We start from the raw sequence: 17500 nt of genomic DNA on the forward strand, positions 1-17500 counted from the left end.
TAAGTATAAAACCAGATAATAACCTAAATAGAAGAAAACGAAATTAAATAATATCCAAAAATCTGTATTAGCTTAGAAGCAATAAAAATCACAAAACATCAACAGATATATAAAGTTTTTTTATAAAAAGAATTATTTAATGGAAAAATCGTTAAAATATGGCAAATGGTTATATTTAAAATACAAATAACTGATAAACTAAAAAGATAACACTCCCCATCTCCCCAGTAGATAAATGGACAAAAGAATGAATAACAAAAGGAGAAATACAGCTAGGAAAAGGAAAAAATGTTTAAGCTCACTATAAGCGGGGGAAAGGCAAATTAAAATATATTAAAATATTATTTTCACCTCATCAAAAATCATTTTAAAAATGTTTTCATACCCAATTCTGACAAGGGCAGCATAAAAATGGTTCTCCCCTACATTGCTGGTGAAATTATGGTTTAGAACAACGCTTTTGGGAAGCAATCTGGCAATATAACAAGAACTTTACAAAAGATTTCTAGATTCTCAGTAATATGACTCCTGGGCATCTGTTCCTAAAGAAATAACCCAAAAATATAGTTAGAGGTGGGGAATTAAGGGAACTATATAATTTTCAACATTTTTGGAAACATTAATTCTGTTAGCCACACAGGGATCAATTTTAAATATCCAAAAGTTGGACCATGAAAGAACTATCCAATGGTAACAATCTTAAAAATAATGGTTACAGGTGGGCATGGTGGCTCACGCCTGTAATCCCAACATTTTGGGAGGCTGAGGCGGGAGGATCACTTGAGATCAGGAGTTCAAGAAAAGCCTGGCTGACATGGTGAAACCCCGTCACTACTAAAAATACAAAAACTAGCCGGGCATGGTGGCGTGTGCCTGTAATCCCAGCTACTCGGGAGGCTAAGGCAGCAGAATAGCTTGAACCCGGGAGGCAGAGGTTGCAGTAAGCCAAGATCGCGCCATTGTACTCCAGCTTGGGCAACAAGAGCAAAACTCCATCTCAAAAAAAGGAAGAAAGAAAAATGGTTACAAAGACTATGCAGCAATATGGAAAGTGATTATGTGTGGGCATAGTGTTACAACAACTACGTACAAAGCATTACAGATGTTTCAGAATTTGTCTAGCAGGTTTTCCAGTTTGTACCAGAAAACCCCATGCAAGTTTACAAAAACCAAAACTATGTACACAAATTACATGCTAAAAAACCCAAACACTAAAAATTATGAACATGACTGAGTGAAACTATGAGTCTTTTTTTCCCCTTTAAATATATTTCCTAAATGCATTGCTATTTGTGGAGATTAGTTTAGTCCCTCAAAAAATTTTCCCATAATGTCCAGCACTGTGGCTCATGCCTGTAATCCCAGCACTTTGGGAGGCTGAGGAGGGTGGATCACCTGAGGTCAGGAGTTCGAGACCAGCCTAGCCAACATGGTGAAATCCCATCTCTACTAAAAATACAAAATTAGCTAGGCATGGTGGCACAGGCCTGTAATCCCAGCTACTTGGGATTACAGTAATCCTCCTGCTGAGGCAGGAGAATCTCTTGAACCTGGGAGGTGGAGGTTGCAGTGAGCCGAGATTGAGCCATTGCTCTCCAGCCTGGGCAACAAGAGCGAAATTCCACCTCAAAAAAAAAAAAAAAAGAAAGAAAAAAATTTCCCATATGAATGAAGCTCAGAGGATTTTCTTGGTTCTGTTTGAAGATACAAAATAACTATCAGTTTCCATCATTAGGCCCATGGTGAAAGGCAAGCTGGACACTGGTGGAAGAAAAGAAATTCAGATGGATAGAGGAAAGGGACCTCCCCACAAGAAAAGAGTCCAGGCAAGGCAATGGAAGTGGGGGAGTGGCCTGCTCCGGGAACAGCCAGCCCCTCCATGGGACCAACACCACCCTTCCCAAACTGTTTCTCACAACAGCTGTCCCATGAAATGCTCCTCACAAAAACGGGTTCTATGACCAAAGAAATGTGGGAAATACGTAATCATACCCTGTCCTGAAGAGTTACAGTAAATGTTAGTATAGTTAAAGCTCCAAGAAATCCTACAGAAATGTTTGAGTTTAACGTTACGTTTGTTCCAACAAATTAGATCATAGAAACACCACCACTTTTTGTTTCTAGCCCTATTAACAACCTATGGAAGATCCCTCGGGCTGGTCTGAAAGGATCACCCCAGAGCTCTTAAGGAGGAAGCGAGCCGAGAAAGGAGGGTTGTGACACTGTGATGAGCTCTGAGTTGTATTAAGGAATTTGAGCTTTTCGTCTGGGGAGTAATAGGATCCAGTCTAGCTTCTGAAAGCTGCCCCTGCCAGCCACATGGGGGCCCCTGAAAGCAGGGTTTGAGCCCTGCTGTAGTTCCTCAACTCCCCACAGGTGTATGTAAGAAGGCTCCTGCCCTGGCTGGGCCTGCCCTAATGCCTGAACCAGTCCTGACCAGGGCAGGAGGTATGGCAAAATCAGGGGCTTTGGCCTCACCATCTGCCCACGCAGATGCCTATGCCACAGCAGCTTCCTATTTTCTCCCTTCCTAGTCCCTAGTCCTAGGGAATAGGATTTTGCCTCAGTTTCCCTAGCTGCTGAGCCTGAGACCCTATTCTTTTTTTTTTTTTTTTTTTTTGAGACAGGGTCTCACTCTGTCACCCAGGCTGGAGTGCAGTGGCAATCTCAGCTCACTGCAACCTCCACCTCCTGGGTTCAAGAAATTCTCATGCCTCAGCCTCCCAAGGAGCCGGAACTACAGGCATGTGCCACCATGTCCGGCTAATTTTTGTATTTTTTAGTAGAGACGGGGTTTCACTGTGTTGATCAGGCTGATTTCAAACTCCTGACCTCAAGTGATCCGCCCACCTCGGCCTCCCAAAGTGCTAAGATTACAGGCGTGAGCTACTGCACCCGGCCCTGGGGCCCTGTTCTTATCCTCAGCCCACTTGATTTTCCCATCCCTAGGGAGCTAGTTTCAGTTCTTTATACTTCTTAGCCACAGGCTGGGCTCCTGCTAAACAGCAGGTCACTCAGAAACATAACATCACTACTTGTGCACCACAGCACTGCCACTCACCCAGAATCTGGGCATCATTCTTGATCCCTTCGTCTCCCCCCAGGTCCTATTGATTTTGCCCCCGGAATGCTCCTCAAATCATTCTCTTCTTTCCATCTCCCCTGCCACTGCTATAGACCAAACTCCTCTAGCCTCTCACCCAGGCAACTGCAGCAGTCTCCTAAAGGAGCTCCTCGCCTCCAGTTGCTCTGCAGTCAAGTGACCTTTGAAACACAGATCAGATCTTCTCACTCTCCATGGGATCACTGGCTTCCAGGATGTTAAGGATAAAGTCCCCAATTCCTTAACATGCATGAGGATGCCATGCCCAATCTCCAGCCTCATCTCAAACACCAGCCCCCATTCTCTGAGCTCCAGACACAATGGTCTTTCCCTTCCTGAAGCCCCTCCAAGACACCCCACCCTTTTTGTTGCTTTAGGACCTCTCCTATTGACACACTGGGCCTCCTTGTTTGGAATGGTGACCTGTCCATATAAGTTTGCCATACCCTTTGGGCACAGTGCTTTAGGCAGCAGGATGTCTAAAGACACTGGGTGACTCTACCCCCAGTCAGTGTCCCCAGCTATCCTTCTGCTCAACCACCTCCCCGGCCACTCCCATGGCTGAGGTCCCAGCATGGCCTGCCTTTGAGAAAGTCCCATTCAGACACAGAACACCAGTGAAGTGGCTACCACATCCTCTGGCCCATTTCCAAGACCTTTCTGAAGGGCAAGGAAGCAGGGGACAGTGGAAGGAACATAAGGTTTGCTTTTGACAGCTCTGGGTTTGAATCCTGATTCTGCTACTCATTAGCTGTGTGACTCTGGGCAGGTTGCCTAACCTCTCTGAGACCCTTTTCCTGCTCTATAATATGAATAGTCTGGTAGTTAAGAATGTGGGCTTTGAAATCTGAGTATTTGGGTATAAATTCCTCTTGCCACTGTTTACTATCCTAGAGCTCTGAGCTTTAGCCTCATGAAAAAAATGGGGATAATAATCAGTACCTCATGGACTGTTGTGACAAGTAAGATATCACAAGTGCTTAGCACAAGTATGAGTAATTGTTATCATGGAAATCATCTAGCATTGTGTTTCACACATTAGGGGGACTCCATAATTATTAGTTCACCACCACCCTCTCTTTCCCCAAGTCAAGCAAGATCGACATGCCACCAAGTCCTGACGACATGGAGACTTCAACTCCAGGTCTCTTCACAGATCTGGGTGTGGGTATACTACCCAAAAGGCAGTGTCCATGACCCAAGAGAAATGGCTTCCTTCTCATAGGAACATTGCTCAGCTGAAAGGCCATTTACACCTAACAATAACCCAGTAAGGGTGGAGGAATTCCTTTCTGAAGATTTACTCATTCATAAAAAGTTCTCCAGGTACAAAACAACAATAAAAAAGGTATTCTCAAAACTGTAGCCTGGCAGAATGAGTCTGAGAGATGCGGACGAGCCAGCCACACTGTTGGCCTCTCTGGGAATGGCATCTACCAGGAAAGCAGCCAGGGATGTCAGATGACAGGAACCCCCAAGGTGGCATGGGATCATTGGGGGAGTAAAGAACTGGCAACTCGAGGTGGGGGGAAGGTACAAGGGACATGGAGGCTTGAAGCAGGATAGTACAGGCTACAACACAGAGTGCTGAGGAGGGGGCAGGTGGGGAAGGAAAGCAGGAAACAATGAGAACAGAGGAAGAGCCCCGCCAACTTCTCTCAGCCGCTCTGCATTTAGACAAGGGATATTCCCCATTCTGCACCAATACCAGGCCCAGTTACTCTCAGGCTGTCCTAGGGTCTCTCCCACCACCTGCCTCCAAAAACAAGGCTGCTATCCAGGGCCAGGGTCAACATGAGGCCGGGTGTGGTGGCTCATGCCTGTAATCCCAACACCTTGGGAGGTGGAGGTGGGTGGATCGCTTGAGTCCAGGAGTTTGAGAGCAGCCTGGGCAACAGAGTGAGACCTCCATCTCTAATTTTTTTTTTAAAGGGTCATCATGTAATGTCTAGGAAGGCTAGACTCACATGCAGGGAGGGGCCCTCCATGAGCCACAGCATGGGGCCCCACCACCAACACAGTGGTCATGGGTTTGGTTTTAGCAGAGCTTGTTCAAAGAGTATTCCAAGGTGGCTACGGGGAAGAACCAGGTAAGACTTGGCAGACTGTTCTCTCCAGCTCCAGAGTAGAAGTTCATGGAGGAAATTTTCCACAATGCTACAGAAGGTGCTGGTGCCCCCGGAGACAGCCACGTCCCTCAGTCATCCTAGAGAAATCCAAGGGGTAAAGAGATGTGGAGACAGCACATGTCATAAACATCACTGCAAGTTATCAGACAAACAAGGGTTCAATTGCGTGGTGTCTGTGGGGCCCATGAGTGCTTGCCTGGGCCTCACCTCATTAGAGCTGGCCCGGCAGCTCCAACAGCTCTTGGACTGTTTTTCAGTCCAAGACTCGCTTTATGAAGACAAAAAGGAATCCAGACACTCTCATCTGCATGCCCCTGCTTTCTCTGGCAAAAGACATCATCTCCATCACCTAGATAAATAGTGCATTTTTCTGTGACTTCTTTGCTTTAAATGTTCATTTTGAGGCCAGGTGCGGTGGCTCAAGCCTGTAATCCCAGCACTTTGGGAGCCTGAGGCAGGTGGATCACCTGAGATTGGGAATTCGAGACCAGCCAGACCAACATGGAGAAACCTCATCTCTACTAAAAATACAAAATTAGTCAGGCATGGTGGCGCATGCCTGTAATCCCAGCACTTTGGGAGGCTGAGGCAGGACAATCGCTTGAACCCGGGAGGCGAAGGTTGTGGTGACCTGAGATGGCGCCATTGCACTCCAGCCTGGGCAATAAGAGTGAAACTCCGTCTCAAAAAAATAAAATAAAATAAAATAATAAATGTTCATTTTGGGGCCTTTTGACATCAATTCAAGTCTTTGGGTAAAATATACTTCAGAAAAACAACTGTGAACCTGGGCAACATGGCAAAACCTCATCTCTACAAAAAATAAAAAAATTAGCCAGGCGTGGTGATGCATGCCTATAGTCCCAGCTGCTTGGGAGGCTGAGGTGGGAGGATCATTTGAGCCCAGGAGTTCGAGGCTGCAGTGAGCCATGATCGTGCCACTGCACTCCAGCCTGGGCAACAGAATGAGACTCCGTCTCCAAAAAAAAAAGAAAAGAAATGAAAAGAAAAGCAACTGTGAATAGGCTGAGGATCAACGAGGGGACTGACTCTCAGCAAAAGAAAAATCAGTAAGGACCAGGTCAGCCATTCTCCAGACACTTCATGCAAGGAGCCCAAACCAAAGGGAGGAAAAACTACGCATTCAGTTGTTCAACTGCCTCAGCATGGTTAATGTATTCACCTGAAGTAGAAATGTTTTGAGACTTAATGACCATCATTAATATCCCTCTGCACCCCCTCCTTCCTACCACTTGGGAATCTTTGGGGAATAGTTAGGTTCAGAGCCACCTAAAAGAAAGGTCCCAGGTTGTCATTCTTCATACCTTAGAGGAATTTTCCTGATGCTAACACATTCCCAGGTGTTTCACAGAATTCCGCTAAAGCTGGAGGGTAAGATTCATCCTGTCATCTTCTCATCCTACCCACAACCTCAACCAGTATGTACCATGCTCCTGCCAGGAGATACAACCGCACCAACACCAGGTGGTTCCCCGTTGACCTACCCACTCCTCGTCCTCTGCCCCGTCCCCCTGCTCTCGGATCTCTGCTGCAGCCCCCTCCGAACACTTTTGAGCCATGATGTTGTCTGTCCAGGATGCCCCTGTCTTTCCATCACCAGCGAAATTACACTTGGTCACTGTTCCAGCCTCAAGTTTGGCCAATGAATCTGAAAGAAGAGATGAAGTTGAATGTCCTCTGTCCCTGTGGCGGAAACATAGTGGGGGCTGGGCCCATTATGGTGGGGTCCCCCAGGCCTGGGTTAAACCACTGTTTTCTCCAGGCCTAGATGTGGTCAGTGAGTCCCTGGGTGGGACCCCCAAGGTATGGTGGGGAGAGTCGCTCACAGGAACCATGGGATTGGGTGGCACCCGGGGATCCAGGCTGTCGAGCCTAATGGCCCTAGGGCACTTGTGCAGGGATTTAGGAGTAAATCTCAAGGGCTTGGTCGTGTCCCCATGGAGGCCAGCCTTTGCCTGCTCCCATGAGCTCTAGGCAGAAGGGAGGCCAAGAGCCCCCATGGGCCACAGGAACGGTGGGGGCCAGTGAGGGTTGCACTGCTCACCCAGGAAGGGACCATCGCCCCGAGTCTTCAGCCGTACCCCGGCCCCCAGCTCGAGCTCCATCGCCTCCATCTCTGACTCGGGCATCCAGAACGCCACTGTGTGGTCGGGGGTGAGGCTCTCTGTCAGCGCCAGCAGCTCTGGCTTGTTGACCAGCCCCTTCAGCGCCTCGGGCGTGAGCCTGTCAGTGTCCCCCTTGGCTTCCACCTCTGCAGGCACAGAGCGCAGGAGGGTCATTATCACTGTGGCAGCAAGCACTTCCGGAGGGCCTCTCAGGAGCCAGGTGAGGGCTGAGTGTCACCCGGAGGCTGGGACTCAGTGCCCATTCTGCAAGTCCTCATCGAGGAACTCCACAGCAGAGGCGGACAGGCATGGGTTGGGGACAGGCAGCCTGCTGCAGATCTGGGCTCCACAATAACTTAGGCAAGTCACATCACCTCGCTGTACCCGAAAAATGGGATAAAATCAGAACCTACCTAACAGGACTGACATGACGTATAAAGGAAATAAAGCATGTAGCACAGCGCCGGGCACATGGACCCCTTGGTGAGCGTTCATGTTTTCACTATTCCTATCTTACAGATGAGAAAACTAAGGCTTAGAGAAGTTCAGTAATTAGCTCAAGGTCACACAGTAGTAGAGGAGGCAGGATTCAAAGCACCCCAATGCATTCCATCTTGAGACCCCGGTGGCCAGGCAGGGTTCTCTCCAGGCTCTCAGGGTCTACCTGGCTGGGGTGAGGTCTACTGGAACCAGGAGTAAACTCTGGTAGTCCGCCTCCTCTCTCCTGGCCCTGGCAGAGTTCATGGGCTAAGGGAGGAGTCCTAAATCCAGGTGCTGCATTAGGGAAGGGGCACTCCCGGACTGTGAAGTGGGCCCAGCCTTCCAGGGCTGGGTGTTCACAAGGCCACACCCCAGCACAGCAACCCCGGAGCTTGTCCCACAGGCTGCCTGCGCCACGCAAAGCCTAGGTGGCTGCACTTTGCTGGAGAACATCCCAGCCAACCCATGAACACATTTCATGGAACACATTCCATTCATGGTGTACGACCTCAGCCAAGCTCTGTCAGGGATGCCTTTTGGGACTGCACAGGTGGCTGCTCCCACAGGACTGCTCCATTCTCCTCAGCCCTCTGCCCCGACACCCTCTAGACAGAGCATCTCACCTTCTTTGCAAGGTAACAGAAGCCATCAAGTCGGGCCCCCCACTTCCCTGACCATTCACCTGTCAACTTTTTTTTTTTTTTTTTTTTTTTTTTTTTTTGAGATGGAGTCTCGCTTTGTCACCCAGGCTGGAGTGCAGTGGTGCAATCTCGGCTCATTGCAACCTCCACCTCCTGGGTTTGAGCAATTCTCCTGCCTCAGCCTCCTGAGTAGATAGGATTACAGGCGTGTGCCACTACACCCGGCTAATTTTTGTATTTTTGGTAGAAATGGGGTTTCACCATGTTGGCCAGGCTGGTCTCAAACTCCTGACCTCAGGTGATCCACCCACCTCAGCCTCCCTAAATGCTGGGATTACAGGTGTGAGCCACCACGCCCAGCCGTCAACTCACTTCTGACCACACAAAACATCTCCTCTTTCCTTCTGTCTCAAAGGATAGGAGGCCTCTCCTCCTGCCTCAAGCCAGCTCCTCCATCTGGACTGCAGACAGACCCCTTCCCACCTCCTGAGGACCTGTCTCTCTCTCCCCACTCCTTGACCTTTCCTCAAGGCCTTCCTGCATTCTGGCTTTGACACCTACTGCTCCAGACACCGTGTACCCCCACCAGAGTCACCAGTGAGCTCTTAACCTGCAAACCTCTTGGATGCTCCATATCTCAGACCTAACTAACCTGTGGGCAGTGCCTGACCCCATTGCTAGCTCCTCACGCCTGTTCGCCTTGGCTTCGTGGGGCTTTAGAGACATGACACCTTCCCCATCCCTCGGACCTTTCATTGGCTCCATCTCCTGCTCTTCCTTCTCCATCCACCTCCTATTGTTGCTGTTTCCCAAGACAACCTCCCGGGCCCACTTCTTTTTTCCTCCTGGGTAACTTGGTCCACTTCCGTAGCTTCAGTATTCTCAATGTGCTGCAGCCCAGTTCTCTCCCCAAGTTCTAGAACTTTCCTCCAAGGCCTCAGTGGACCTCTACCCAGCAGTGCTCCTGGCAACTCAAACTCAGTGTGTTCCAAACAGACCTCCTCCCCACAAACCTCTCACCCCTCCATTTTCCCGAGCCTGGCACCCATGCCCAACACCTGGCGTCATCATGACTCCTTCCTCTTCTTCCCCAATAGCCAAGCCAACACTGAGGCCACTGTGCCTCCCCTAGCTTGAGCTGCTCCAGTCTCTGCACCCTCACTGACAGGTCCTTAATCCTGGCCTTCTTATCTCTGTCCTAGGTGACCCTAACAGCTTTTTCACAGGCCTCGCTGGGCTCCAGTCTATTTGCCTCCCTGGAGATTTTCAAACACAGACCTGATCACATCACCTGCCTACTTAAAACCACTCACTACAGGGCTGCCCTGCACCCTCAGTTAGAGTTGAGCTCCTCAGTGCCCGCCCCTCCTGCTGCCTGCCCTGCATGGCTTCTCATACCTGGGTCAGGAACTCTTCAACTTCCAGGCATTGGGCACCCTCTGCCTCTCCGAAACACCTTGCAAATCCCTGGCACCTGGCTGACCTCTGCTTATCTTTCAGGATTCAGTCCTGTTATTCCCTGCTTCAGGGCGTCCCCAGCCATGCCTGCCTGGGCTCAGCACCCTTCACGGGATCCGGGCCCGGGCCTGTCCATCTCCTCTACTGGACTGAGAACATTTCAAGTATACGACTGGGTCTTGTTCATCCCTGGACCCCTCAGCGTGTGGCACAAGGGCTGGCACATGATATAGATGGTCCCTAATGTTCAGAGAGTCAATGAGTAACTGAAGGTATGAATGAATAAAGTGATAGAGTCCCACTCAACCTCAAAACCTTCTCACCCAGGGGCAGACAGCAAAGAGGCTCTACCAGAGACAAAATTAGGAAGAAGAACAAGATCATATAGGGCCTGCTATGGTTGGAATGTATCCCCCAAAATTCGTATGTTGACAGGAAGCTGAGGCAGGAGAATCGCTTGAGCCCGGGAGGCGGAGGTTGCAGTGAGCCAAGATCGAGCCACTGCGCTCCGGCCTGGGGGACAGAGCCAGACTTTGTCTCAGACAGAAAAAGAAAAGGAAAAAAAAAAAAAGTCAAACTCAGCTGCCTTTCCTCCACTGATGGAGTATGGACATAATGCCTAGAAGTAAAGTGGCCATCGAAAAGTATTATTATTATTATTACTATTTTTTTTTGAGACACAGTCTTACTCTGTCGCCTAGGCTGGAGTGCAGTGGTGCAATCTCGGCTCACTGCACCTCCGCCTCCTGGGGTTCAAGTGATTCTCCTGCCTCAGCCTCCCAAATAGCTGGTATTACAGGTGCACGCTACCACACCCAGCTAATTTTTGTATTTTTAGTAGAGATGGGGTTTCACCATGTTCACCAGGCTGGTCTTGAACTCCTGACCTCAAGTGATCCACCCACCTCGGCCTCCCAAAGTGCTGGGATTACAGGCGTCAGCCACCGCACTCACCCTAAAATTTTTTTAAAAAAGAAAAAAATCATATGTTGAAACTTAATCACCAATGTGATAGCATTAAGAGGTGGGACCTTTAGGAGGTGAGTAAGTCATGGCATACGAGTGGGATGAGTGCTTTACAGAAGAGGTTGAAGAGACAGTCGCCTTGCCTTCTGCCATGTGAGGACTCAGCAAGAAGGCGCCGTCTCTGAAGCACAAAGCAAGCCCTCACCAGACACCAAATCTGCTGGCACCTTGGCCTTGGACTTCCCCGCCTCCAGAACTGTAAGCCAGATATTTTTGTTCTTAAGCAGGTGCAGTGGCACACACCTACAGTCCCAGCTATTCTGGAGGCTGAGGAGGGAGGATCATTTGAAGACTGTAGTGCGCCATGATCGCACCTGAGAATAGCCACTACACTCCAGCCTGGGCTACACAGCAAAACCCAGCCACTAAAAATGCACAAAGAATCAAAAATTTTAAAAATTAAAAATAAAATAAACAAACACATTTCTATTGTTAATAAATCACCCAGCCTAAGGTATTTTGTTATATAGCACGCATGGACTAAGATCCCAGAACCAAATGAGGATTTGGGCAGTAAAACAGAGACCGCCTAGGGCCTGGCCTGGGCTCTGCACAAAGGCAGTTAGAGCCCAAAGCCAGGTTTGTGGATGATTCTGCCAGATACAGGAAACGTCAGGAGGTGGGAAGGCCAGCCTGGGCCCTGGGATGGAGGGGAGGGAACGGAGATCCTCTGAGTAAACGGGAGGCAAGGCCAGGGGTGGGTGTGGAAGCCTCAGGCCACTCACAGGGCTTCAACGTCAAGCAGGCTGAAAAGACACTTTCCAGGGGCTAAGAGGCTCAGAAGACAAAGGCCGCCACACTGCAGGAGGGTCCTGAGGGAGGGAGGGAGGGAGGGCAGAGGATACCTACTGTAGGACGACATGAGGAAGCCCGTGTTCACCCTCCTGGTGGCACTGAAGTTGGGCTCGATTTCATTTCCCTTGGCGTCGAATTTACGGCGATGGATGTGACTGGGCAGGATATACAGCACATAGTAGCGCTCCTGGGGCCAGGCAGACAGAGAGTGAGGGAGGCAGCCTCATCCCACAACACACACACTCTGGGCTCTGGCTGCAGCCCCGCCAACCTCACATCTACCCCAGAAGCCCACCTCAGCTCCAGAAGACGTTCAAGCTAGGCAGATGCTCCCCCCGCCCCCAAATATTTATTCATTCATAGGTTCACAAGAGCACCCGCCACACATAATGAGCCCTACTAGAAGTTCCTAACAGGGCAAGCCCAGGGCTTCCACACAGCCAAAGACAAAAAGTATATATAGAAAACCATAACTTGGGCTGGGCGCAGTGGCTCACGCCTGTAATCCCAGCACTTTGGGAGGCAGTGGCGGGTGGATCACGAGGTCAGGAGTTCAAGACCAGCCTGACCAGCATGGTGAAACCCCATCTCTACTAAAACTACAAAAAATTAGCCGGGCGTGGTGGCAGGTGCCTGTAATTCCAGCTACTCAGGAGGCTGAGGCAGGAGAATCACTTGAACCCAGGAGGCGGAGGTTGCAGTGAGCCGAGATCGTGCCATTGCACTCCAGCCTGGGCAACAGAGCGAGATTCCATCTCAAAAGAAAGAAAGAAAGAAAACTATAACTCGGCCAGGCAAGGTGGCTCACGTCTGTCATCCCAGCACTCTGGGAGGCCGAGGTGGGTGGGTCACTTGAGGTCAGGAGTTCGAGACCAGCCTGGCCAGCATGGTGAAACCCTGTCTCCATCAAAAATATAAAAAATTAGCCAGGTGTGGTGGGGTGTGCCTGTAATCCCAGCTACTCAGGAGGCTAAGGCAGGAGAATCACTTGAGCCCAGGAGGCGGAGGTTGCTGTAAGCCGAGATCCTGCCACTGTACTCCAGCTGGGGAGACAGAATGAGACTCCATCTCAAAAAAACAAAACAAAACAAAACAAAACAAAACCATAACCCAAGCCCGAGGACCCCAAATACCATGGAGCAGGAATGGGCGCTGCCAAGGTGCAATGGAAAGGGCACTGAAAAGGAGCCCTGAGTGAGGGCAGCCACTCTGCCCCTTCCAACAGCCTGGGACAAACCACTCAGTTTCCCCATCACATGGGGATAATGTGATGTCTGTGTTTAAGAATATTATGAGGGTTAAATGAGATAACAGAGGGGCAAGCACAGTGCCAAGCGTGAAGTGTGCTGTAAATGCTGTTTGCCAGTTGTTCAAGGCAGGTGGGTAAAATGCTCCCAGGGCCTGAAGAATAGGAGGCCACTTCCTGGTAGAATCAAGAAAGATGAAGTCTTGGAGGGTAGGGAGGTCTGCCAACTGTGGGAATAAGAAGCTGTAGGAAGAACATTAAAAGCCTGGGACAGTATAGGAAATAAAAGCCAAGAGGCCCTTGTGCATGTTTGAGCCACACAGGGCACCTGGAGGCCTTCTGGGAGCCCATGCTGGGAAAGCAAGTGGGCTTGGTTCAGGACAGGCCTTGAGTTGGCATTTGGAGTTTGGATTTTATCTGATGGACAAGGAATCCTGAAAGGTTTCTGAGCAGCAGTGAGAGAAACCTCAGAGATGTATTTCTGGAAAGACATTTGTCCTGTTGGCAGCAGGGCAGGGATGAGCTCTGGGGACAGCCAGAATGCAGGGGGACAGGTGCAAGGTTTTATCAGGACAGGCTGAGGGTCCATCTGAGGTAAGCAGCCATGGCAAGAGGAAGCGAAGGCAGGGGAGGGGGAGGAATGGGCAAGGGAGGAGCCCAGCAGGGCCTGGCATTGCTTACCTGGGGAGGGGACAGTGAGGGTTCGCAGCCTGGTGGCTGGGAGGGCAACTGCACCATCACCAGGAATGGAAGTCAGAGGCGGCAAGTTTTAAGAGGGGCTAGGAGAAGGCCCTGCCTGAGGGCAGCTGAGGCAAACAAGCCCCACATCAGCATGGAGACACTGCTGGGCTCTCCTGGGCAGGCTGGCTAGGGGCTCTGATGGGTGTTCCCACCTGCCGACTGTGTGCTAAGGAGGGGAGGGTGCAGCAAAATACCGCCTGACATGAAAATAGTGCTGAGCTGTTCTTGTGGGGTACAGGAGGGACATGCAGGCTCCATGTAGCACCAGACCTCTGGCCCTACTGGAGGGGGCATTTTTAGAGACCAGGCTCAGTTGTAAAGACCAAGGAGATAAGGTGGTCAGCACATCTAGGTGGGGCTATTTGAAGGGGGAGTGGAAAGTCAGAACTAGCACTCAGAAAAAAGACACAGGCTAGTACTGGATGGTAAATGCCAGGTGTACTCACAGACACCTGAGATGGGGTGGTGATACAGGGCATGACCCCAGGAGGCTGAGAGGGCAAAGGCAGCCAGGACATCAACATGGGAACTGAAGGCCTAGACACTGTCAGAGTTTACATTCAGGCAAGACTGGGGTTTAGTGCCTGGTCGGCCTTCTCAGCCATGACCCAGGCTCTTCTGGCAAGAACACAGGCCCCCCCACCTGTCTGCTGCCCAACACAGCCTTAAACTATTCTTCCAGCTGGTGGTCCCATTTGGCTGTAAATCTCCTGACCTACTTCCCACTTGCTTTCTAAGCCCATCAAGAATCCCAACTCATGGCACTGGAAGGACCCAGCACAAGGAGATGCCACAGTGGGTGACGACCATGAAGTCAGTGCCCTCTAACTAGCACCGAGGAAGCATCCTCACCTTCCTGCCATGAGCGTCCAAGATGCTGTGCCGAGATACATCGATCAGTTCTCCCTCCAGCAGGACACCATTTCCCCTGGGGATGAAAGGGAAAGAAAGGATAGCCGGTTCTGTCAGTCCTCAGCAAATCTCACCCATGTCTCCTATTTACCCAGCCCTGAGCAGGCTGGGTACCGAGCAGCTCCTTTCCCCGTGCTTCCTACATAAGGGTCTCCAACACTGCAAGGGTCCCAAAGGTTGGGGCATTGCCCAGATGCCAGGAGGAACCGTGTCAGGCTGCCCTAAGATCAAGCTATGGACCCCTCCTACAAGACCACTGGGAGTTACTGGAACCAGAGCCTCAGTCTTATCTACAAAACGGGGAGGAAAACAGCTGCCTCACTCTGCTCCTCTGATGTTGACACAAGATCATGTGTGTGGTGTTTTGTAAGCTATTAAGTGATTACTAAATATAAAAGATTTTACTTTTTTATTGGGCCAAATGTGGGGGTAGGTATCTAAGCTGCAATAAACTATTTTCCCTTTCCACCTGTTTTTAAACACTCTCATCTTCCTCTTCTCATTCATATCCAGGTGGTCATTAACCCGAGGAAATGGTTATTACTGAGAGGTGAAGAAACCAAAACTCAGAAGTCTGAGACTAGTCCAAGATCACACGGTCCTTCACTGAGGGGAAGTGGACCCCTGGCTTCTCGACTCTGGTTTTAATAAAAGCAGAACCTGGAGGCTTCCTTTTTTGCATCCACAGAAATGGAGAAGCGTGGGGACAGCTGAAGATGACAGTGGAAGAGGGATGAGAGTGGGAAGTGAAAACTCTACCTAGCTTGTCTCTATCCAATCCATCCCCATCCCCCGCAATTATTTTTCTAAATATTTAACTGACAACAGACTATATATATTCAAAGTGCACAACGTGATGATTTAAGTACACACTATGTAATGATCACCACAAATTAATGAACACACCCACCAGACCCCATGCTGTACATTAGATCCCCAGAAATTGTTTATTCTATACCTTAAAGTTTGTACCTTTGATCATTACCCCATCCCCATCCACTATCCCCTGGCAATCACTGTTCACTGTTCTACTGTTTCTTTTCTTTTGACACAGTCTTGCTCTGTCGCCCAGGCTGGAGTGCAGTGGCACACTGCAACCTCCACCTCCTGGGTTCAAGCGATTCTCATGCCTCAGCCTCCCATATAGCTGGGATTACAGGTACCTGCCACCACGCCCGACTAATTTTTGTATTTTTAGTAGAGACAGGGTTTCACCATCAGGCGGGTTTCACCATCAGGCTGGTCTCAAACTCCTAGCTTCAAGTGATCCACCCGCCTCGGCCTCCCAAAGTGCTGGGATTACAGGCGTGAACCAGAGCGCCCGGACTGTTCTGCTGTTTCTATGGTTCAGCGCTTTTATAGATTTCATATACGAGATCACACAGTATTTGTCTTTCTGTGTCTGGCTTATTTCACTTAGCACAATTCTTCTGTGCAATTGTAAATGGAATGGTCCGTTCGGCCTCATAACCCTGTGACGACAGGGCCTGGCCCTCCAAATCCTCCTCACCCAGGCAGGCCCTGCTCTGGACCAGCCCGCCCGCTGTTCCCGCCACAGCACGGCCACTGTCCCTTATGGGGCAGGGCATGAGCCTGTGCAAAAGCAGCGCGGCAAGTGGCTGGAGTTTATAGTTATGGGGGTGGGGTGGGGCCTGAGGTCGGCGTGAGGCGAAGGACAGCCTTCGGAGACCTGTCTGGGGGTCCGGACCCTCTCTCGAGGGCAGGCGGACAGGCGTGGAGCTTTAAGCCGATCTGTGTCATGGGGTCGCTGGGCGGGCGCGGCGGCAGGGGCGCCGGGAGGGGCGGACTGGAGGGGCGGACTGAAGGCGGAGAGACGGCTTTGGCCACCCCAGTTTTCCTCCACCCGCATCCCACCCCCCGATCCTGGAGCGGGGTTCGAGCCGGGGCAGGGGAGGCCGACCCGAGGCCGTGCGCCCAAGGCCTACCCCTGGTGGGCGGCGGGGTCCCAGGCCCCTGGCAGCCGGACGCTCTGCACCGCCTTGTTCCGGAGCGCGCCGTCGTGGTAGATGCGGCTCATTCTCCCGACCGCCCGGGCACCCCCGCACAGAGCCGGCGCACTGGGCTGGGGGCGCGGCGCGGGAAGCGCTGCGGGACGCGCGGGGACCCGCGATTCCCAGCCGGCGGATCCGGGAATGGCGCGGCCCGGCCCTCAGGCGTTCCTCGGCGGGATTTAAAGGGACCGAGCTCCATTCCTGCACGCCAGGCCGCGCGCGGCAGGGGTTGGGCTTCCGGGAGGACCCTGGCTGGGGACTTAGCACAGTGGGGCAGAAAGGCCATGCTTTTCTCTTGTCTCTCTCTCTTCCTCATTCCTAGAGGAAGATCCCTGCCCCAGCACACGCACAAAAGGGAAATTGAGGCCCCAAGATCCTATTATAGAAGATCCTTTGTAGGATCAGCCCGGGAAGGATGGGTTTCTGGGAAGCAGGAATGGAGAACAGCCACTGGGGAGGATTGGGTGGTCAGCTTAGAAGCTGTCCATTATGCCTCGCCCGCGGTCCTACAATGGCTGAGTCAGGCATCCCAGGGATCTGTGACGAGGGAGTTGGGGCATGAGTGTCAGATCAAAGACACCTAAGTTTGAATCCCAGCTGTGAGCTTGGGCAAGCTCCTCAACCTCTCTGAGCCCATGCTTCTTCCTCTGTAAAATGGGGTCAGTATCAGGGGGATTGTAAAGTTTAACGAGCTCACCCTTTCTACAACAAAGCATTGCCCTCCATCCTTCTTCCCGCACAGCTCCTGAACTCCTCCCTGGCCCCACAATGCCCTTTGCCCAACTATGTCATAGTCCACAGTTGCATTTTCCAAGCCTGGTACAGAAGATT

The 17500-nt window shown here is 50.9% G+C and overlaps 1 protein-coding gene and 1 non-coding gene across 2 annotated transcripts; one reads left to right on the forward strand and one right to left on the reverse strand.

The window, feature by feature from the left end:
• Positions 1 to 1091: 1091 nt before the first annotated feature.
• On the forward strand, positions 1092 to 1153 carry LOC112129156 (U7 small nuclear RNA). Its single transcript, XR_002911576.1, has one exon. It is a non-coding gene; the product is annotated as a U7 small nuclear RNA (small nuclear RNA).
• Positions 1154 to 2596: 1443 nt separating this feature from the next.
• On the reverse strand, positions 2597 to 16881 carry ARPIN (actin related protein 2/3 complex inhibitor). The gene is made up of 6 exons (XM_024232335.3): positions 16604 to 16881; positions 14598 to 14673; positions 11813 to 11945; positions 7298 to 7504; positions 6738 to 6901; positions 2597 to 5309 (listed from the first exon to the last, which is right to left on the reverse strand). Exons 1-6 carry the CDS (start codon positions 16693 to 16695, stop codon positions 5301 to 5303), a joined length of 681 nt encoding a protein of 226 aa, XP_024088103.2. The 5' UTR covers positions 16696 to 16881; the 3' UTR covers positions 2597 to 5300.
• Between the last annotated feature and the right edge of the window lie 619 nt (positions 16882 to 17500).

This window comes from Pongo abelii, chromosome 16 (assembly GCF_028885655.2).
Source record: "Pongo abelii isolate AG06213 chromosome 16, NHGRI_mPonAbe1-v2.0_pri, whole genome shotgun sequence".
Classification (NCBI taxonomy): Eukaryota; Metazoa; Chordata; class Mammalia; order Primates; family Hominidae; genus Pongo; species Pongo abelii.